Source organism: Anticarsia gemmatalis, chromosome 21 (genome assembly GCF_050436995.1).
Source record: "Anticarsia gemmatalis isolate Benzon Research Colony breed Stoneville strain chromosome 21, ilAntGemm2 primary, whole genome shotgun sequence".
NCBI lineage: Eukaryota > Metazoa > Arthropoda > Insecta > Lepidoptera > Erebidae > Anticarsia > Anticarsia gemmatalis.
In genome coordinates this window covers 6,248,978-6,265,201 of record NC_134765.1, presented here as the reverse complement: position 1 = coordinate 6,265,201, position 16,224 = coordinate 6,248,978, and the positions used below count along the sequence as shown (strand labels likewise).

At 34.3% G+C, this 16,224-nt stretch overlaps 2 protein-coding genes across 3 annotated transcripts in view; both read left to right on the top strand.

Annotated features, from left to right (window-relative positions):
* LOC142982140 (atrial natriuretic peptide receptor 2-like) overlaps positions 1–13,883 on the top strand; it is a 61,959-nt gene extending 48,076 nt beyond the window's left edge. For both annotated transcript variants that reach the window (XM_076128487.1, XM_076128488.1), the window contains exons 3-7: positions 692–841; positions 1,924–2,116; positions 4,396–4,570; positions 10,775–10,965; positions 11,614–13,883. In XM_076128487.1, coding sequence (XP_075984602.1) covers positions 692–841; positions 1,924–2,116; positions 4,396–4,570; positions 10,775–10,965; positions 11,614–12,138 — 1,234 coding nt within the window. In that variant the 3' untranslated portion in view covers positions 12,139–13,883. The remainder of the gene's footprint in view (positions 1–691; positions 842–1,923; positions 2,117–4,395; positions 4,571–10,774; positions 10,966–11,613) is intronic.
* Positions 13,884–14,374: 491 nt separating this feature from the next.
* LOC142982292 (uncharacterized) lies at positions 14,375–15,667 on the top strand. The gene is made up of 2 exons (XM_076128717.1): positions 14,375–14,455; positions 14,780–15,667. The coding sequence occupies exons 1-2, from the start codon at positions 14,440–14,442 to the stop codon at positions 15,205–15,207; spliced, it is 444 nt and encodes a 147-aa protein (XP_075984832.1). The 5' UTR covers positions 14,375–14,439; the 3' UTR covers positions 15,208–15,667.
* Positions 15,668–16,224: the final 557 nt, after the last annotated feature.

The window sequence follows — 16,224 nt, the reverse complement described above, 5'->3', positions numbered from 1 at the left end:
AATAATCGTGAGCTAAGTACGTGTTTAACTTTTAATGGTCACAAAGGCAAATCGATTAAGTCACGATATCACTTAAATTGAAGTATATTTTGCTTCTTAAACTATTTTATGTTTATAATGTAAAAAACCTTAGAACGATAGATCCTCGATAAGTACGCTAATCACAGATTTTCTTCCCGAAATGGAACTACAGTAGTAAAGCTATAGAATATTTCTACCTAATCTGTGTACGAGAATAATTTCCCGGTATAAATAAAACTTCTGAGGTTTTGTTGAATGGTTCGTGTAAGGAGCTTATGGGATTAAGTAAGGATTGAGTGTGCACCTGTTTCCCAAGCTTAAGGCTTGTTTTGCACTGCGTCGTAATTATTACAGGATTTAGCACATATACACTCATGTCTAAACTCAATAGAACTCTTCACATTCTACAATTTAGTGTAATTTGGTTGTTGGTATTTTTTTCTTTGAAGACTAGATCTGAAAAAAAACAATCCCAGTTCCACACTTAAGGACAAGTTTTAGATTACTTATACTAAGGATAGAGTAAAAGCCAATTAGTAAGTGTATAAAAACACCTGACAATATTTCAAACATAACATAAGTTTTTTTTTTGAGGTAGCGGCACTTATCCGAGAGTTATTTTTGCTGCTATACTATTCTTCAATTTGTGAACTATCATTTACTTTACCAGGGACTGTGAGACGTCAACACGGTTGGACATGCTGCTGACGCAGGTGGAGCAGTACGCGAACAACCTGGAGGCTCTGGTCGAGGAGAGGACCTCCGACTACCTCGAGGAGAAGAGGAAGTGCGAGGAACTGCTGTACCAGTTATTACCAAAGTAAGTTGCACCATCAAAACTTTGGGTATCTATAGTCAAAAACCACCAACTTTTGTTTTGTGTACCTACTTATAAACTGGAAAATGAGTCGAATATTACAAGAGCAATGTCTAAGATTCGTCAAATATGCAAGATTAGAGATTAACTAGAACCGGTAGAAGTTAATAAATACTTGTAAAAACATTAGGTAGTTTTTGCAAAAATGGAGATTCAAATAATTTGTTGACTGAAATTGAAACTTTTGAAATTCACGTGTCCTTCGCCTTTAAGGTAAGGTTGTAATTACATATCTTATATTTGACAACAATGACAGAAATAACCTCGCCCTGTTGTCCTCAAATGTAATTCAGGTTATTATAAATTCTAGACCAAAACAATATAAAGCTGTTAGAAGGTTGCAATAACTTTGACTGCCCCAATTTAGTTCTAAAAATAGATGTCACTGAATCCGATAGAGGACGGGATTCAAAAGCATTGTTAGTTTTCAATGGAAAATACAATCTTGTATTTTACTACAGGGAATTTCTCGTATTGAATTTGTAGCAAATTTTAAGTTAAATTTAAAATTGACGACAGTATTCGTTAAACACAAAACTTAGTTGGCAATGTATTTAGTTAAAAAATGCATTTTGGCGTTCATATTTTTGTATTATATAAAGCAAATTTTAGTTTGTCTACTAAGAAAAGTATGAAAAAGAGGAAATCAATACGGAACACTTAAAATTAGACTAGCAGCTAGGAGCTGCTAACAACTTTTTTTACAACAAGTTGGCTAATTTTCATAAACGCACAACATGAATTTCAACAGCACCAATTTGATCAGTCTTCTTCTTATTGTATGGTTAGTGGTCAACCTAGTGTCAAAGTTGTTCAAGCCACCGGGACCGACTTTTTACGTGCCCTCCGCAACTCGGAGACGCCCTGTTCAATATCACTATGCGGTCACCCATCTATGGAAAGACCGCGCCAAGGTTTGCTTGAACACAGATCGTTTACCGACCGGTGAGCGCAACATACAACAACAACATGAATTTGAATGGTGTCAATTTGGGTATGATATTAAAGTTTTTATTTTCTCATAGGTCAGTAGCATCCCAACTGATAATGGGTCAGCCAGTGATGGCAGAGACGTACGACCAGGTGACGATCTACTTCAGCGACATCATCGGCTTCACGCAGCTCTCCGCCGAGTCCACGCCGCTAGAGGTCGTTGACCTGCTCAACGATCTTTACACCAGCTTTGATTCCATCATTGAGAATTTTGATGTCTACAAGGTGGGTAAACTGATATTGTTGTTCGTAAATAGATTTAATTGATAATGGACACTATTCCTAGTTATATATACGCGGTTGGAATTGCCTGGTTCTATACCGTCGATTTGTCATTTAAAACGAATCGTAAAAATTAACGCCACGGTGCCCGCACGGGTCATATTAGTAGCTCGATTCTCTTCTACTGTCGATTACCGACAACCGACCTGTCATCAAAAAAAATTGTATGAAAATCTGATCAGCGCCTCTGACGAGCGTCGTAGTAACTATTTTGGAAGTATATTTTAAATGTCAAAATTTCGATGCTCAATGGTACCGGCTGTACAAAATCGCGCTACTGATCAGATTTCTATTCAAAATTTCTCGACACCCAGCCATTTGTTGATAGTGGGAGAGAAGTGCGCTATGTGACTGACAATTTTAGAAATTTAAGAATTTGTCATAACTTCTAATTTACTTTTGCATACCTTCATTGAAGACATTTTGATTTTGTCTTTGAATCTCTTAAAATTCAGATATAAACACTTTAAGCACAGAGAGTTGAAACTCGAAACACAAAATCTGAAAGAAAAAACACGATACCTTTTTCTTCTTGTAAAAGGTCCCCCTTTCCGTCTTATAATCGCCACTTAAGAGCCTCCACAGGAAAACTATTGTGTAACTATTCGTAAGACGACCTTACTGCGAAAGGCTATTTCCTTAAATAGACACTTGTTATGTGCTACAATACAAGAAAGACCTAATGTTTTGTATTTGTAACTCGTGAAAACAAATGTGCTAAGTCTGTTGAAATTGCTGCAGTTTCGTTTCATGTTCCACACGAGATTCTGCAATTTGTCTTAGAATTCTACGGCTACATAGACTGAGTAAAAAAAGAAACAAATGTAGAGCACCGAATAAATGTTTATTCCCGTTTAACTGTTGATAATAGCCCACGAACACATTTAATATCAGAAATTGGCAATATTGCAAATGCATTTTGGCGACTCGCTCGACATGATTGCCGTAGCAAAATTGTTCTTTTTGAATTTTGTATGTGTTCAATTTAAAAATTTGGAGCGTAAATTTATCTATAGAAAAGCTAATTTTATGAACTATTTTTATTGGTAGTAAAATTCCTTATTTGCGTCGTTATATTATGCGTTGCAATAAATTAATTGAAAATGGATCCTTAATAACTTTCAATCTTCGTAATATACAGTCACTTCATTTCAGTTGCCGAGAGTTGAATGCCTTTCTGCATTCATTAATTGCATTGTTAATGACTACAATAATGACATTTTTGTTATTTAAAGCGTGATAATACTTGATTTATTTGTCCACATCTGAGGAAATTACAATGAAACATATGAAAACCAAAAACCTGCAAATTTTTTATTTATAGCTTGATCTCTGGCGAGAATTAAATACAAAACGACTTATAAACAAAAAACAATTTACTTGCTTATTTTAGACGATATTTTCTTCACTTACTCCCATGACAGATTTCACGCTTCACCTAAAACGTTAGCAATAACAGTCAGTCTAACTCCCACATACTTCCAGAAGGTAATAAAGCTAGACGTTTCCACCCACATTGTGTTCTAAAAGGTCACAAGAGCTATCAATACGTTATTACTATGAGCCTTTTCAATTCCAGTATTGGTTCATCAAGGAATAATTAATTAATTGGATTTCGTTCAGGTCCCTTTGAAATGAATTATTTGTGTTGATGACGTTTTTCGTTTTGTCGACACGAGGATATTGCTTTAAAGACTGATTGATTGATAGCTACGACGTTTAAAGGCCTTTGAAAATACCAAATTTAAAAGAAGTAATTAAGATTTGTAACTTTTTGTAATTACACAATTTTAATTAGGTAGGTATAGAAGTATAGACTGTGCAAAACATAACAACTTTTACTAATACACTAGATTTGCGACATAAACAAAAAAGTGAAGATAAAAAAATATGGTTTAAACTTACTTTATCAAATACGTTGAACTACCACCGCGCTTTTCCGTTTTCGATAAATGAATAAAATATCGGAAAGCTAAAAAAAAGGAATTTTCTATACCAATACAGCAATCCTCAAAGTATAAAATAGCCAAAAAATTCGCATTCCTATAGCCCGATTCTCTACCCCTATCGACTACCGGCAACCGGCTAGACATAGAAAAAAATTAAATGAAAATCTGATCAGCGCCTCTAACGGGCGTCTTAGGAACTATTCTCTACTTTTACTTGACAGTACCGAATGAAGGGAATCGCGCATTTAATGGCACTATATATTTTTGTCATAGGTGGAAACTATAGGCGACGCATATATGGTGGTGTCTGGGTTGCCGATGCGCAACGGCAACAGGCATGCGGCTGAGATCGCGCGCATGTCTCTCGCTCTTCTCGGAGCTGTGCGAGTGAAGACCGTGCCACACAGACCTGGGGAACGTCTGCTGCTGAGGATTGGGATGCATACAGGTGAGGATTGAAACTTTTGAACCGACTTAAAAAAAAGGAGGAGGTTCTCAATTTGACTGTATTTTTATTTTCGGTTGATTGAGGTATTCGACGATTCTTTTTTTCTGTTTGCTATATTTATCTTTTCGAAAGGACAACTCCCACACTAGGATTGCTGCTTTTGTGTCACGGGGACTTTTACAAACATACAAACAACCGAAACAAGGTACAACCGGACTCGAAACAGTTATTTGTGGATCGCACAAATATGTTTTCCGTGTGGGAATTGAGCTCACGACCTTTCAACGCAATGGACAATAACCACTGCGCCACAGAAACAGTCAAAATAAATTTTGAATTATTTAAGCCATTGATATCCCACTGCTCTGGCAAGGGGCTCTTCCCGTTATGAGGAAGTGGTTAGGCCAGCCCAAAGTTGGTACATCGGTATGAATAAGAGTTGAGTTGATTTCTAACGTTTGGTAGCAGCGTATCGGTTTTGTGTTGAGGATATTAAAAAAATCTTGGTTTAAATCAGTGCCTTCGAAATACGCTTAGAAACGTGCAGGTTTTTTTCCATCGCTCCAAAGAAAACAGAATGATAATAAGGCATATAATGTTTACCGTGGTGTTCAATAGCGTTGCAAACAAAAGGAAGTTTAAAAAAAATAACTTATCTTTGTATCTTTTGGTGAAAGTAGAAAATTTCTTCATTGTATGCTTTACGAGTGATATTTTAATAAACACTTTATCATCGTTTTATCAAATAAAGATAGATGGAATTGGAGTCCCAAGTGCATGTAGAATATGTGTGTTAATCAATGTTGTTAGCTATGCGGCCAGGAACGGACCGACATTCGTCCTCGGAAAGCACTATAAGCTTTCGCTCTAAGTGGCAATTCAGAATTCAACATGCACGATTTCGAAATGTAGTGGATGTAGGTGTGTGATTAGTGAATAGGGCTGCCGAATCATTAGAACAATGAAGTTTAGAGATGTATTCTTCTCTTTGACACGATATTACTTGACTGTTACTTGATTCACGGTTTGATGACTGTTTTTCTGGTCTGCACGACTGCTGATCACGAGCTTTCAGGCTCGATTCCAGTGTTCCCCAGGAGTCCCCAGGAAAAGGGCTATTGTTATTTTCAATTTATTCAATAGTAGTCTCCAGCCCAGTAAATATACCCATGGTATACGGTAATAGGTTCTCCCTCTACCTACTTGGTAAAATATATACAAGGCACGAATCTCCTTTTATCGACCATAACTAGTATCTCATTTCAAAATAATGCTTGTGACTTCATATTTTATATAATCTGTAGATGTTTGGCTTAGAAAGGCTTTCGTTTAGATTTGTGACGTCATTGAATCCACTTAAATGAAACTTGGCGGTGCAAATAGATTATTCAGGTGTTATGTTAGTACCCACGCACAAGGTTTGGCGCAGTAATAGTCTAAAGTGCTCTCTAATCCGATTGCTCTAGTAAATCTTTTTTTCTATCACGTATGTCAGGAATATTTTATGTACTCGTATAATAAATTTTATTATTTTATATTGGTTAACTGAGACTACAGAAGCCATGTTAATTCATATTTTGCGAGAGAAAGAACACTTTTTAACGATAAAAACTTGACACAGACGTCAAGTGTAATGTGAATATTAGTTTTGGCTAACATAGGGGTTATTAACATTACATTATCACTATAATTGGCAACTGTTAAATTACCTTACGTTTTCTTTTAAAAATATATCGCGAAGGCATAGCTGCTATTTTGGAAAATGTTAATATCGTATGGTGTAAAAACTCAGTAACTGAAAGTATCAACAGTATAATATGACCCTACCCTCAATTCTCTACCACTATCGACTACCGACAACCGGCTATCTATCGACATTTCGACATTTAGAATGTACTGCCAAAATAGTTTCTACGACGCCCGTCAGAAGCGCTGATCAGATTTTCATACAAAATATCTCGATGACGGTAATCAATAGTAATAGAGAATCGACCTACTAAACTATCACTTTATAACCAACTTATGGGTATCTAGGTACTTATGCTACCCCTATCAAAGAATACACGTGGCTACAGAATTCACATCAAATAAGATTGATGGAATGATAAGTGGATTCAATTCAGTGAGGAGATGAATTCTAGGCCTAACGACATCGACACTAAGTGGGCCCCTCTCAATAGGGAGTCTACAAATAGGGTGTTGAATTGATGCCAAACAAAAGTAGGCTTTTACTGAACGTTTCAAACTTTGTGATTTTGTTTGCGCGAAGATACGAGCTGGGTGTGAGAGTAAAACACGGTTATGAAAACGAGAGTGAAAATAAATTGTAAGAGTTTTGTTACTGGGGTTGTCACTTGAGACTAAATATACATACATTACTACACGTATATAGAAAAATTTATTAAGGTAATTGATCTTTCAAATTTTGTTGTTATTCTAAGCGTTACGGATAGTTTTTATAGGTTCAGTGTTGATAATGATAGACAAAAATATGTATAAATTTCTTTGTAGTATCGTGGAACCTTTTTTAAAAGAATTGGGTACAAGTTAGTATGTTTTTGAATGACAATAATAAATAAGTTTAATGTACGTAGATATAAATAAGGTTTTCTAAATGTTTAAATAAATTAAAAATAAATGGTTCGCTTAACACAATAAGGATTAAATAAATGGCCTCAATTCTTGGCTGAGGTTTATTACAAGTTAAACTTAGTAGAAAACTAACTAATTTGGTCTTTGAATTTATTATGAACTTTTAAACTTATTAATTGAAAAGTTGAACAAGTAAAGTTTTTGTAAGGCGTTTTTAGTATGCTCTATAGAGATTAGTTTGAATATTCTTATACAATGAAATAGCTTTTTAGTATTTTGAATACATTATTGTTTTATTATATGCCTTCACTTGTCAAAAAAAAAACTGATTCCTTTTCAATCTTAAAGTTATTTCAAGTTTCTAGGCCATGTCCATATGTTTAAGGCTATGCCTATACATCAATATATGTAACTGTAAAAGCCCGAACTGTGGTAAATCCTAAGATTTTCCGGTAAAACCTAGGATTTACCAAGTGAATAGTGGTAAAAGTTCGAAATAAAAGAATTGTTCGGACTTTTACCATTGAGAGTTGGTAAATCTTAGGTTTTACCGGAAAATCTTAGGATTTACCACAGTTCGGGCTTCTACAGTAACATAATAAAACTCTTCCGTTACTGAGTGACTGACTAACTGATGGACAACGCACAGTCGAAACTACTGAGCGTAGAAAGTTGAAATTTCGAATGAAGATATCTCAGGGAGTGTAGAGAAGCACTAGTTTGATATAAAATCTCTGAAAATGCCTTAAAAATCTCTTCCTCTAATCCTGCGAGTATGTATGTATGTATTATGTGATTTACCATAAGGGTTGATTATAAAATTTAATAACCGAGTTAGTAATACAGTAAACGCCTTTTATTCAGTTTTTCCTCTCAAAAGAAAACACAGTTTGAACCTAAAAATTATGTAACCCGACGTAATAATACATATTTAAAAACTTTGCAGACTAGACGTACATAAAAACACAAGCTAAGTTGGAAGTCTTTTTTAAAATACATTTTTAACGGCTCTAGGCTACACGGGAACGAGAAAGAAGCATTATTCTTGAATCTTTTAACAAAACTTCGTAAGGTGTTCTTGTTATTAATCATTGTAAACAAAGTCCTTACGACAATAATAAAGTGCGTAAGTTTTTGAATAAATAATACAAATTGCAGTTTATTGTGAAATAAAGGTAACTGTAAACGTGAGTGCTCTTGAAATTTTTATTAGATTTTTTGGTAACTGTTGTCGAAGTGTCAATTCAAATGATAGTATCATTGAATCGCACAACTGTCTTATATATTTTGTAGTCTCAAATATTCTTCTGAAAACAATTAAAAAAATAGCCGGGATAAAGATACACTCTATCAACCTACCGGTCGAATGTATATTAGAAAATTATTCTCCCTGAACATAGTTATGAGTTTAAAGAAAGTAATCTAGTTCTATTTTTTGTATTTGTTCGATTCCTTTAGGATATGAGGAATTCAATAGCAAGGACGGTAAAAACTACAGAATCTATAAAAACCGTTTTGTAACTGATCCCAACATTGCTTTACATATCACGTAACAAAATATACCCCAGTATATTTAGCCTTATAAAACTTCACACAAAAGATTTAATTTTCCTATTCAATGTTCTAAGTTTAGGTACTGTGTATTGTTTAAAATAATCTTAGGATACACTTATGTGGAAAGTTTTGCTATTCAACTCCCAAGGCTTTCTTGCGTGGAAATACAGCCTTAATTACCTTCTAGAATAGTCTAGAATTGTCTCGTGCTTCTTATTTTAGTATGTTAGGTTGTCATAAAATATTTTATAGTTTTCTCAGTCTAAATATATTTTTATTTACCTCGCGGGGGTACGTAAGACTACCGAGTAGTCCATACTAAAATTACAAATGCATAAGTGATTCCGTCACTTGCTTACTTATACTGTTCAGTTAATATACCTGGATAGAATTTGGCAGAATTGTTTTATTCGGGGGCAATTTCACTGCTTACACTGCTTTTTGTACAAAAAGACCAGCTTAAGTACATTTACAATCAAAAGTTAGTAGAAAATTATTGCCAATTATTTCTTTAAATAAATGGCTGACAGAAATGTATGATTAAACCGCAGTTGCTGAAGAAACGGTGTTAAAGAGCCTTTACATTTATTTATGTAAATTACAAAAATTATTCCATCAAGAATGTCGTCACTTTTAACGTCACTTTATAGGGTAAACTCGAGCCGTAAGCTTATTTAAAGCATTTTTTCGGTGTGGTACGATTCGGAAACCGACATGGTTACATAATACGAAGTAAGACAGGATAATCCCCGGCACCGCGGCGATGGACACGGCAATGAATCTTCTTGTCGTGCCGCGCCCGCCCCGATCAATCACTCGCATACCTATCTGCCGTATAATATGGGATGTTTACTCTTATAATATTATGAAGTCTTTTGATATTACAGATTTTATTATAGACTTCTGCAAACAGTATTATTGTACTGGGGCCTTTATAAACGAGTGAACTACGTCATGTTATTTTATCGGACTCCGTCGAACTTACACATTGTCATATGTGTAGTGTGTGCCTAGGAGTCTTTTGATTATGATGTAGTTTGCACTAACGACCCGAGTATAGGTAACTATTTTATAGCAAACTAACTGCAGCTCAGTTATTTTCTAACGGAACGATCGACTATTGAGTGACATTAAAATCTTTTTGAAAAATTCGTTCCCACAGAAAACACTACTAATTACTTTTTGTATAACACTTAGAGGTAGCTAGCCAAGTTGTCGATAGTTTATATCAGTAGAAAATTACGCTACTAGCCGTCAAGACGTTATCGACTTTTTTATACAGAAAAGTAGTCGGCGCCTCAAGCGTGTCAAAGTTACTAATGAATTAATCAATTTAAGATTAGACGCTGGATAGTAAGTCGCCACGATAGTAAAAAAACAAGGTATCGTGCTACTACTAATATTGAGATTTTAACAAACTTAAAATTCTGACTTTCTCAAAACATAACTTTTAAACTCTCGCGTTGCGTGTTTAATGTATAAAAGAATGTGGGAATTAACGCGAACACGCATTTTACCTTAAAATGCGACCACGGCGAGTGCAACCTGCGCCGTAACGTTTGGCATTTTAAGGTTTCTTAAAACAGTTATTATAAAATTTATCTTGGTAGAGACATTATGGCTGAACGTTTTTCTTACATAATTCATTATTCGGCGAAGAATATACCGTATTCTCGGGATTTTTCATTAGGGTGGATTAGCCGCATGATTGATGGACTTACTGAATATGTTTAGAAAAATGTCTTTGTAATCTGCTTTTTACATTTAAATCTGTTAAAAGAAATTTAGGCGTAGTTAAATACAAGGCATAGAATACTTTGGTGGCTGTTACTAACTGGCCCATTTTCATCCCTTTATAAGAGTCTGACATGAAAATTACAATTTATTTAACTTCCATTTTATATGTGATTCAGTAATAATAACTTGAAGTACAACATTATGAAAATTTTTAAAACTGGATAAACCATACAAGAATTTGTAATTCTCAATAGCTCAATTAAACACTATTATACTCTCTGACATCAAAGAAACATACTTAAAATCTAATTATTGTCATAGGTCCATGTGTCGCGGGTGTGGTTGGTCTCAAGATGCCGCGCTACTGTCTGTTCGGCGACACCGTGAACACCGCCTCACGTATGGAGTCTCACGGTGAAGCTCTGAAGATCCACGTCAGTCCCAAGACTAAAGAGATCCTGGATTTATACGACTGCTTCGAGCTGGAGTGCCGGGGAGAGATCACTATGAAGGTAAGAGTTAATTTACATACATAACAACATATTTTTATATCACGATTTGAATGTGTAAGGATAGAACTGAGTGTCAGGGTCTTCCTTATGCATATTTTGTAACTACATTCGATCAATTAGTGCCTTTTTGTTTACCAATATCTGTATCAGGTTGGGTAATTTAATAGTTTAATTGTAAGTATTAAAAAAATGTTAGCCTTCTTTAGTAATTTTGTACATAAATAGGTATTTGCTTTTTCCATTTGTTCACTTTATATCTGGATTCTGAACCTATTTTAGTCTTTGAATAAAGAAAGCAATATTATTTTTAATAAGCAAGATTGAAGAGATAAAAACGATTGTAGGATTACAAACGGGATAAGTAAGTCTATTTATAGGCACTTCAGTATTCTTAATATCAAAGGTTATTCTTACGGGTAAAAAGCTTTGTCTTGTACAGCCTAATGTTCTGTCACGAATTTATGCTGTAGGCATTGTTGTAAAAAGGAATTTCGTGATTGATATCATTCCAAGTAGACATTGTTCTCGAATAATATGAATGATGTTTAAGCTTATTTTGAAAAAATTACATATATTTTTTCAATATTGTCGAAGGTTTGATAATATTGACACAATTTCATGATATTTCTAAATCGTCCTTTTCCACAGGGCAAAGGGAAAATGACGACATACTGGCTGCTTGGAGAGAAGAAATCTGAAAATCAGATGAATTATTATCAGACAAACCACGTGCAAACAACTATCGTAAACAATCCCAGCATCACCTTCCAAGGGCCGGACAGTCCCGCATCACACTCTCTGACACAGAGCCACAGCCCCGAGCAACATATTGTGGACACTAAAGAGAACAACCACAGGACATTTGAACTTCAAACAGAGAGAGATCGTATCAAACATGAAATTGCAACATTCGTCGCAAAAGATCTCATCAATAATTTAGACCACGCTGTCAGGGAATTCAGAAAATCACACAGCGCAAATTTCGCCACAACCAACAATAAGCCGATTTGTAATGGAAGCGAGAAAGGCCTAATAACACCAACGTATGACAAAGAACTCGTCATCAGCAAAGGTAAGGTGCGTGACGTTGTGAACAGATTCAACAGCTGCGTCATAACTAACGAGAGTGTAAATAAATGTACGAAAACGAAAGCTATTAAGAGCGAAGACTGAACTGAAATGGTGGATTTTACGCTTATTGTTTTTCCCTGCCCGGTCTAAACAGATTTTAATACTTTAGAAATGTTTATAGATACTAACTAAATACAAAGTTATTAGCGTATTTTGTGCCAAGCACATAGATAAATTTCTTTATTAGTCTAGTCATTACTGTTTTAAGAGATTATAGTAATAGTACTTGTTAAGAATTTATGTGTTATAAAAGGTAGTGGGTGACCAAATACCCTCCGAATTCTAGATAAGTATTAGAGATGATTTTAAAATAAATGTAATAGATATTATACGTGTATTAGTCGTAAGAGAATATCGCTAATGCGATTTCAAGAAAGATGTAGTGAGAATATTATGTGTGAATACTAAAAAACTAAACTATTGTATTATACACTTGGACCCTGTAGTGTTTTTACTGACCTTTTATACTTCCGTATCTTTTTAGTCCAATGTATACTCGATCGTGGATTAAGGGACATTTGTATAAATCACATTGTTATCATTGCCAGCTTTAATGGCGGCATTTCGTCAACCATTTAGTGGACCTGAGGCTGTAAGTCAACCAATGTTTTTACGCTTAATATTCGCTGTATTCTCAGATCTCTAATTTTACCAACATTTATAGAATTAAGTGGTTGTTAGATATTCTTCTAATTTAAGATTGTTCAACGTATTCACTTGTTTGCTGTGAGCATTTACTTAATTTATAGAGCCTGTTATATCTAGTTGTGAAAGTTTATTTAAAATTACGATTCAGGCAAACAGTTGTACAAGTTTTTGGAGTATTTATTTTGTTTCTTTTAGCTTTGTTATTTAATTTGTTGTCGTAGTATTCATTAGTCGAGGGAGCATTGCCTCAATGTACGTACGTAGTGTATACCTGAATGAAACGTACAGTAAACGTGCCTAATTATACTAGTACGTGGTACACAAATTAACCAAAGGCGCGGCACACATACTAATTCTGTAAAAAAACGAACATCACTGTAAAAGTAATAAAAAGGTTTTATATGATGAATGATGAATGAAAGCCTTAAAAGCTTTTATTTTTTGTGACGTAATTCAAAAGGACAAAGTAGAGCAAGAGTTTGTAACGAAAGGAAAATTATTGAAAGACATTAATCAATCGATGGAATAAAAACAATTGATCTCCTTGATGTATTGGTCCATTACCACTAAAATCGATTGATACAGTATTGACGGCTCGAATTTTCAATCGATTGATGAAGTAAGACTGCCTTTTTTAGACAGATTCAAACCTGTAGTGCGATTCTCTCTCTAATACAATCGGTAACCGGACAACTATCTAAAAATATTGTATGAAAATCTAATCCGCGCCTCTAGCGGACGCCGTAGGAACTATTTTCAAGAACGCTTTAAATGTCAAATCTTAATACTCGAAAGTATCATCTATAGAGAATCGCGTTAAAGTATAGTATCAATATAATATTTCTTCTATTCCCAAGCTTATATAAATCGTATCTTAAGATAAAAATTTATTAATCCCTGTATTTCCTTTCACTGTTTGCCTGTATTGTACACAAAGTTATTACTTTTATCGATATTGTTCAGATTGATATTCTAGTCAGTTATCAAAATATTTTATTGTGATATAAATATTGTATCTATATTCAAGTACAATTTTACTGGAGCTGTGAATATGATCTCTCTTACTTTGATGTAATATTTCAAGTTCCTTTGTGGGTAGCACTATTTGTTGCGTCATTTTAATCATATGAATAAACATACATACGTATAATAGTAATTTGTTTGATTCTTCTACCATTTTCGACATTTTTTGTACTAAAGAAAATACTAATATAAACCGAACTGCTGGAGATCCTTGTTCAGTGGGACAGTAATGAGTTAAGGGACTATGAAATTTGAAAACTACGAATAGTATATATAGCAAGCCCAGTTGTATGATCTAAGCTGGTATACCACCGCATTGGTTAACGCTAGTCGCGGTATATAGTCATTCTTAGATGTGAGAAAAACAGTTGAGTGATTTGCTAACAGTTTGTTTCAGGATTGTATTCGTTTGTCAGATAGAATGTTATCTGCAACCGAAAATTAACGTGTTACAATAATGAAAATGTTCTTATTCCAAGCATCACGAATGAACTCACATGTGTTTATGTAATTAAAAACTAAGCAATTAAAAAATAATTAGAAATGTCCGAAATAATTTCCATTCTTGGTAACATCGTCAAAATTAATTGGAACATTGTTTTTGTAATTTACTGGAAAATATCGTTAGTCCGAGTTGGTGGTTAACTTACCAGGATACGTAGAAGTCAAGCCATGTTTGCAATCTTCGGTAAGTTTTATTTCGTTTTCTACTAATTATATAGATATATAGAGATAGGAAGTGAATTTGCCCTGATTTCCCCATGGCACATCTTTTATTATTATTATTTTCGTAACAACCGACACTAACCGGTTTACAATTTAGTTTATCATTACAACTTTAATAAAGTTGATATGATGTTTTGTTTATTGTTTTTTTATATCTGGGAAAACTGCCGCGATTAAAAAAGTTATTCGCATGAATGCGGACGGCTTTAAGGTATTCAATATACCAACTACATCGTACAATCAACGAGACCTAAGTTTATTACAAATCGTTTTCTAATCATTCCAGTCGCTGCAACCTTAGCAGGTGTTCTATTTATCAACGAAGCTGGCTGTTCAGATGATCCATTTTGTCAACTGAATAACGTGATCACTTATAAGATGAAAAATCATAAAAATAGACCGGTAACCGAAATCTATTCTAAAGGCACCTGCAGAATTTACTATGGTGGGTCTGGGAGTAAAAAGATGCCGTCGTTTTTGAGATACCGGAGACCGATCTCGAGGCTCATTGCAGATGGCTACAATACCGTTGGTGAAGAAATTATTAAGAGTAATCAAAAATGGGACAGGCCTGAGAGAGGTGTAGTGGAAACTACGGCAAATTTAACATTTGAAATTGAAGGGACCAAGGACTTCTTTGAATGGTCTTTATTTGTAAAGGTGATCACGAAGGAACGTGACCACGGTAATGATAGTGATGGAGACCAAAGTTAACCACCAGAAAGTATTGAAAGATAGGATAACTTATGGCTTGGTTTAGAAAATGGTGAATTATTAACGAACTAGCGTTTTAGTCACAGTTTATGGGCAACTGGTTGCCCGATGATGCACGCGCGTATAGATTCGCGGAAGAAATTCACCTTTTCTGAACAAGGTCTAAGTTCATCCTAAACTTTTAAATAATGACACGACTTTTATTGAATTCCTAGTTAACATTTTCTTTGTAAAGTATGAAATAATGTAAGTATCTCAGTTACAAAATTATACTGCTGTTGCTGATAGACATAATATTTTGCAATATTTTGCAAATTTTTTTACTGGCAAAATGTGCGAGATATTTTAAAGAAAAGATTCATAAAATACCCAAAGTCTAAGTCGAAACATATTATGTAGTAAAAAACTAAAAAGACATAATTTGTAGAAAATACATTAACAAGCCAGTATTTTCTGGTTTTATTTAAATTGCGAGGCAAACTTTTGCAATTAATACTTTTCGTTTCGCCACAAACACTTGGAGTTTAGTTTTTCTTTTTTTAAGATGAAAAATTCTGGTTTGGTACAGTTCTCGTTATATTATCTGTAGCGATATTATCAACCATTATCGACTATAAAAAAGCAGCTAGACGCTATGGAGAAATTTTATATGATAATATAATCATAACTATTTTTGCAGAAACTTTTACTGCTGTCGACAAACACGCTAGAAATCAAGAAACATTTACCAAAACAAAATGATATTCTTTAGGATACTTCCTTGCTCCATTAAAACTAAACTCCTGTTATGATCAAAATTCTTTTAACACAATTACAGATGCTTAACAAAGGCAATTTTTTATCCAAACGGAAATATCATTAGAACTTTTTTCATTATCAAGTTTCCTATCTTTGACGAGGCCGGTAGTCCTGAGTTTGTGTACATTTCCTTAGAAGCTTTATTAACTTTAAGTTTTTCTTTTAGTTAATTATCTTAATGTATGATTAAAGTACATTACCGCAATTATTTGAACGAAG